General features: G+C 42.0%; 1 protein-coding gene across 2 annotated transcripts; it reads left to right on the top strand.

Moving 5' to 3' along the window:
• The first annotated feature begins 20 nt into the window (after window positions 1-20).
• On the top strand, window positions 21-4,211 carry PRXL2C (peroxiredoxin like 2C). 2 transcript variants are annotated; one of them, XM_009638388.2, is made up of 5 exons: window positions 21-511; window positions 2,028-2,081; window positions 2,498-2,603; window positions 2,833-2,964; window positions 3,604-4,211. In XM_009638388.2, the coding sequence occupies exons 1-5, from the start codon at window positions 434-436 to the stop codon at window positions 3,729-3,731; spliced, it is 498 nt and encodes a 165-aa protein (XP_009636683.1). In that variant the 5' UTR covers window positions 21-433; the 3' UTR covers window positions 3,732-4,211. The 2 variants fall into 2 exon arrangements, with proteins under 2 accessions (XP_009636683.1, XP_035749843.1); XM_035893950.1 differs by having other exon boundaries at window positions 442-511; window positions 1,944-2,081.
• The last annotated feature ends 2,487 nt before the right edge of the window (window positions 4,212-6,698 follow it).

Here is a 6,698-nt window from a genome sequence, read left to right on the forward strand (position 1 = left end):
GGGGAAAGGGGAGCGGGGACCTCCCGAAAGCTGAGCTGGGGCGGAGAGGAAAGACAATACAAAGCCGACCGCTTCTGATGCAGAAAACCCGCGTTCTTGGGCAAAATGCTACGGTGTTTGCCGGAAAGGAAGTAATTCTTGTACCGTGTGTTTAGGGAAACTAGTACTGTGTTCCCTGCATTCCCAGCTGGCAAGCCAGCTCTCACCTTCCTAAAATACCTAGCGATAAAAATACTAGCAAGGCCCCGAGCCCTGTGTCTTTGCTCAGGCTTGGATTAAACCTAGATCCCAGTACAAATTTGGTGACTGCAAAGAACTTCAGTTTTCCCTGTTCCCAGTTCCTTATCATCTCCCAAACGGTTTGTGCCTGAAGTCAGCACCTAATGCAACATTGCTATGCAATTATGTCTGTTTCTGACACGTCCAACTGGCTATGTTGCAGAATTTTTTATGTTACACCTGTAAGGAGTATGTAGAAGACCTGGCAAAAGTCCCCAGAGAGTTTTTACAAGTAAGTACTCTGCCCATAATACGTACATGGGGTTGTTGTACTCAAGCAGATTTGTTACATCCTGCTGCAGGCTTGTATCAGGCTCAGACCTTCTAGGAATGAAAAAGAGGCCCAGAAGAAAGTTAGCGCTTTCCTTGTTTCTACAACAACCATAATGTATCTGCCAAGGAGACACAGGGAAGTATTAATTGCACTACACGCACTGCGGCAGCAGCATTGTTTCTCCCTGCCCTGTTAGCTTGGTGCTGGTTTTTTCTGCTGCATTCTGGACAGACAACATCTGACAGGCATTTCTTTTGGTATCAGTAGCAGCCTGGGCAGCTGTCTTCTCCTGACTACTAACTAACTACTGCCCTTTCCATTATGCCGGTACAGCTGACTGATGGTTGTGCATGGAACAAGATCAGAAAATTGATCTGGATTAAAAATAGTCTCTTTTTCTATGGTTATTTGTAAGCCACATCAGTTGTGTGACCTGTTCTGCAGGCAGCTGCACAAACAGGAGGACATAGTGACAGAAGGAGAAATGGAGTGGGCAGGGGTTGCTATGGATGGGTATTTGTTGGGTGGTAGGAAATACCAGGGAAGACAATGATCCCCTGCTAAATGTGGAAGGTCAATCTGTCTCTTCTAGGCTGCTGATTGAAATTCTGTCATATTTTATTCCCAACAGCATAGCCGATGACAGGGGCTTAGCGCCTTGCTGACAGCAAGCCATAGATGGACTAGGAACTTGGGGATGAAAAGGGGCAATTTGTTCGCCAGCTCCCCTTCTCAGGACAGATTTTTCTAAACTGCTCAATCAGTGTTACTCAGAATGATGTTCTCTTAATTTGGCTGCTCAAATAAAAGTATAGAGAGAATAAAAACCGCCCATGCTTTCCTTAGTGTGAGAATTCTGGTTTTAGGAGGGCTTCTTTTCGTAACAAGCAAAATGATTCTATATGGAATGGCAAGTGTTACAGCCTAATATTAAAACAACCTTGTGTTTTATTAACTGGCTTACTGGTGTCTAAATGAACTTAAGTTTTGGACTCTATTTTAGACTCTGGCCTAATGTTGCACCTGCAAAAGACAGCAGCACATGTGGATGCAAGTTACATCTATTAATGAGCGTCCGTATATGTAAATCACAGACATATGTGCACCAATATTTGCATGCTGCTTCTTTAGATGCAGGTGCAACTGAAATTTTGAATTTCCAAAATCATAGCAGGTTGCAGTCAGTTGAAAAGATGATGCTACTAATGCTACAGAACACTTAAAAGTTACATACATGTAACTTAGAAGTTATCTTTAAAAATATTTTTTTCTCTTAATAAATTAATGTGGCTGCTAACTGTGGGTGGTAGACAAAGCTGCAGGCTCCAAACATGTAAGTGATGTTCATTTGAAATAAATTTAACTCTGTGCACTGTGATCATTAACTCAGGACACCAGATTCTGCTGATGCTTTGCAGCCATGCAGAAACACCGAGTTCCTCTTTACAGTTTCAATACCCATGTTCTGTTCCAGGAAGCACATGTGAGGCTTATAGTTATTGGACAGTCATCTTATCATCACATCAAGGTAAATAAAGTAGTCCTTTAATACATTGTATCCTCGATTGTGTCTCAATGGTCTGCGTTGAGGGATTTCAATCTGAGTGAAAAGATGGCCATTTGCAACCACAGAAAAAGAGAACAGTATTCTTTTTCATGAAGCAATTCTAATAGCAGTACATGAATAAAGCAAATTACTAAAGCCTTCCATTTTTAAACCACTGTGGCTTGCTAAGGAAACACCTTTTCTTGATTTTAGTAAAAGTTTCAGGGCTAAAAATTTTTGGCCTTTACTTTGACATGACAAATCCACAGGTTTCCAAATTGGGGGTGGGGAGGATGGGGTAGGAGGGTGTCAGTACTTTTTCCATTGTGAGTAGATCCTAACTAATTACTGTCTTAACCTTAAAAATACTTTTTTTTTGTATGCATATTATTTTGCAGCCCTTCTGCAGTTTAACCGGGTATACACATGAAATGTATGTGGATCCACAAAGGGAACTTTATAAAATGCTTGGCATGAAAAGAGGTGAAGGTAATAATGTGTCAGGTAAGAATCATTTTCTCACCTTGTTTGGACTCACACAGAACAAAACAAGAATGCTCTGATAAAATATTGTGATCACAATTGCCCCCCAGACTGTCTCTTGTAGCCTGTATTTTGTCAAAACAGTTGTAATAAGGAAACTCTAAATTGTTCATAGCAGCTGTTTGATTTTGTTGTTCTCCTTATATAACTTTGTATTTCTAGGTAACAAGTATTTTGCTGTTTTGTTTAGTGCGGAGCCCTCATGTGAAATCAAGCACATTCCTGGGAAGCATTAGGAGTATGTGGAGAGCAATGACTGGCCCAGCTTTTGATTTTCAAGGAGACCCTGCTCAGCAGGGAGGAGCTTTGATTTTAGGCCCAGGTGAGCTTCCTTGCTTTGCAAGAAAGTTATAGTCTTCTCCTTCAGCAGTTTGCTTTAACGCTGCCATCTTGGCTGCTGTCCCTGTGGATCCCAAGGAGACAGTCTTGTGTTGAAATGTGTGATTTTGCTCGCTGAAGGAACCTGTGGAAGTGTCGTTGTGTAGTCCCACCTCCCACAAAGGTGGCACAAAGCTGATCGCGGTCTTGCAGAAATAGGTAGGAGTGCTGGTGAAACAACTGCCTCAAAGTTTGGAGGGGTTTTCTTGAGATGGTGATGTTCACTGACATTCTGCTTTCACATTTGATTCATGGCATTTAATACTGTTTTAGTAGAGGAATAATGCATGAAGGGGGTGGGGGGGTTGCACCATGGCAAAGTCATCTCATCAAATCATTAGGCAATGTCATGCTACAGAAGATTTAATTCAGTTAGATGCCTCCATGTTCTCTGCTTCTATAACTTAATTAAAAAAAAATCTTTCTCATTGGTTAAAATGCAGTATATTGTCCAGTCTGTAGAGCTAGTACACATTTGTACAGAACTAGTAGGAAATCAAAATGCTTCTTTTGATTCACTTATGTCTTTGAATAAATAAATTTTTTATTCGATAATTTACATGCTACTCTCATTTCATTCCAGGCAATGAAGTTCATTTTTTGCACCTTGATAAAAGCAGGCTGGATCATGTTCCCATTAACACAGTTTTGCAGCTGGCAGGAGTTAAAACAGTAAATTTCACAAACGAACCCCAGATTATTGACATATGACACTGAAACAATGTATAAATTTTTTTTATTTGTGCTAAATTCCCACCAGCATTGGTATTGTTGTGTCTTTATGGGACACCTGAAACGTTATCTAGAAAATCAGAGCACAGAATAAACTACTTGGCACTGAAGATGGACGCGGAAGTGCTATTTCTGATGTATGTAAGATAACAAAAACACAACTGAGGCTTACTGCAAAGAATTCTGTAGCTTATTATTTCCTCATCAAACAATCTTGCTACTATACTGTAAAAGTTTGTTCAAGACATGCTGAACTACAATATCTGGTTTTGCTCAGGAAGAACTTGGAATTCTTGCCTTCAGCAGATCACACTGGCTTTCAATCCAATACTTCACAGTGATGTTTTAAAGCTTCCAGCACCATGTGAATACAATCTTCTATTAAACTATACCTTGAAAAATCAGAGTTTCAAACACTGGGACTTATGCTTATGCCTACTTTTGCATCTGGCACTGGCAGACATTATGAAATACGTTTTATAGTTTTAAATAAATATTTTAAATAAAAATCCGTTGTCTGCAATTCTTTTGTGTCATACCAAAAGGTGGGTCTGCTAGACCAGGGAGAGGCATGTCGTGAACGTTTTTCTGGTGAGATTGTCAGTTTTGGAGTAGGCCGTAGTTGGTTACTTGTTTTCCTGTGAAAATCCGCAGCAGAGTATTCTCCCTTGTATGTATGTGCTTTCTCTCAGAGCAAGAATCTGAAAAAATGTCCTTAGTTATTTCTGTCCTAGCCAACTGAGCTAAGGACAGCATTTCGGTTTGCAGTTCTGTCAGGTTTCCTATTTCCATTTTTCGAGAAATGTTTATGTAAAGAATCTATCGCTTTCATTAAAATCAATGTGCCGTCATTCACCCATGAGCCACTTCTTTTTAGCAATTTCAAAATAAGACTGCCCAAGATTTACGGAAGAGCAGATCCTCCTCTGCAGCTTCTGATCTTTGGCCTTCACTGTAAAATGCTACTATCCATACATACCTCACCTGCAGATTATTTCCCTTTTTAAGACTTAGTAATGCAGTTGTGAAATGGTATTCTGTGAAGAGGCTTCTCCCTGCATCCATTAAGGTCACTGGCAGGCCCAGAGCAAGCTGTGGAGAGCTCTACACCATTAAGAGTACGTGAAATTAAATGCAGTGTTCCTTGACGAAAAATAAAAGGCTTGCTTAAGAAACTTGACAATACTAAGCAATGTAATTCCATTAAAGGTACTATGCCTTAGCACCTTATTAATTACACATGCATTTTGATACAGTATGTTTAAAAGAAGGATATTATTAATGCAAAAATACTGTCTCTGGCTCCCTGCTTTGACTAAATGGCACTCGGCACAGGGCTGAAAGCAGCCATGTGCAGACTCTTGCAGCTGTGTGATTTCAGGGCTTGCCAGAGGCTTACTCAGAACTTGGTATAACACACTGGGACTGGCAGCTGAGGCTCACAGAGGAGTAAAGTCCACTTTCCAGGAACCACTGCCCAACATTCATAAATAAGTAGCTGTCCCCTCCCACCAGGGCTCCCCCTGCTCACCAGTATTTTTGAGGATGTCGGAAACTCTGGAATGCAGCCGCCTCTACATTACTCTAAACCGCAGCAGAAAGCAAGCCAGAAAACCAGTCATATGTCAGTAAAATAAAGACAAGAAACACCAAAAAACTTGAGATTATTTTCAAAGAGAAAGAATGACAAACACTTGTTTTGTTTGTAGTGCTTCAACTCTGCTTCATTCACCTGATCATCCCCACCGAGGACACTGACTCTAGTCCCCACTTCTGTGTGGCAATCATTTCACTTTCATGTTCTTGGTGCTTTTGATTTCAAAGGAACTGTTTGGCTAGCTGTTTTTCTCCTTCTTTTGCTTCCCGTAGAATTAAAATAGTACACAATGGGAATAGTTCTATTGCTACTAATACATTAAATGAAACTAACTGTAACTAAAAGAAGGGTGGGCTCTTAAAAGGGACTGCAATGGATTAAGTTGTAGTTTGACAGCTCTGTCGGTTGAAGTCATCCACCCTCACCATTTCAATACTGATGGGAACCACACCTCGGCTTCGGTGTTATCCCAGCAAAATCACTACCTCAGGAAGATGAGCAAAGTGCAGACAAGGAAAGAGATGAAAGGAGACAGAAAGGAGGATTCAGTAGAAGAACAATCCCAATTAGGGCATCGGCCCTGCATTTTGCTCTGGCCACAGCCTCACCAAGTTCACCATGAATATTCCAATTTGTGCATAATGAATGATGGCCACATCCATCCAGGAGAGAAGAGGTTTTCAAAGTGTCAGCAGAATTTTAGGTCTCTGGTGTTACTTGGAAAAAGTACTTTTTACGCAGGGAAAGGTGGAAACCAGTGGGAGACAAACAGTGACCTCACGTTCAGCAGATGGTGGAGTACTTCAGCGAGGGCTTTTGTCATGGCCAAGTAGACAGAGGTGGGGAGGGATTGGTTTTCAGTTGTTCTAACTACTAGCTTGATGTGTTTCAACACCTACTTAATACAACAGTGTCTTTCAAAGCACCATTGCATCCAAGAGGCAGGCTCAAACCCAGCCATTTCAACTTTCCAGATAAATCCATGTAACGTTCAGACCAGAAGGTGGCTGCATACACTGGGCCCGTTCCACTTGGCTGTGCACAACATTACCTCCCCTTGGGAGCCCCTCTTGGCACGTGTCACGAGAGGCACTGGAAGACCACAACGCATCTAGACATGCCACTGAAAACAGTTGTTTCCGAAGGCGGTGGCTTTACACCAGCGCAAGTGTTGCCAGCCCATCTGTGGGAGCTGATGCACCCCACAGCCGGGGTCCTCGCAACCCCAAGAGCTGCGTTTTGGTCACACTATCACCATCACCACACACACATTCACACACACGCCCCGGGAAAAGTCGGGCGCCACGTCAGCAGCCCTCACCGGCGGCGGGCAGAGCAGGGGTGAGGTG

This window comes from Egretta garzetta, unplaced genomic scaffold (genome assembly GCF_000687185.1).
Source record: "Egretta garzetta isolate BGI_Z169 unplaced genomic scaffold, ASM68718v1 scaffold310, whole genome shotgun sequence".
Lineage (NCBI taxonomy): Eukaryota > Metazoa > Chordata > Aves > Pelecaniformes > Ardeidae > Egretta > Egretta garzetta.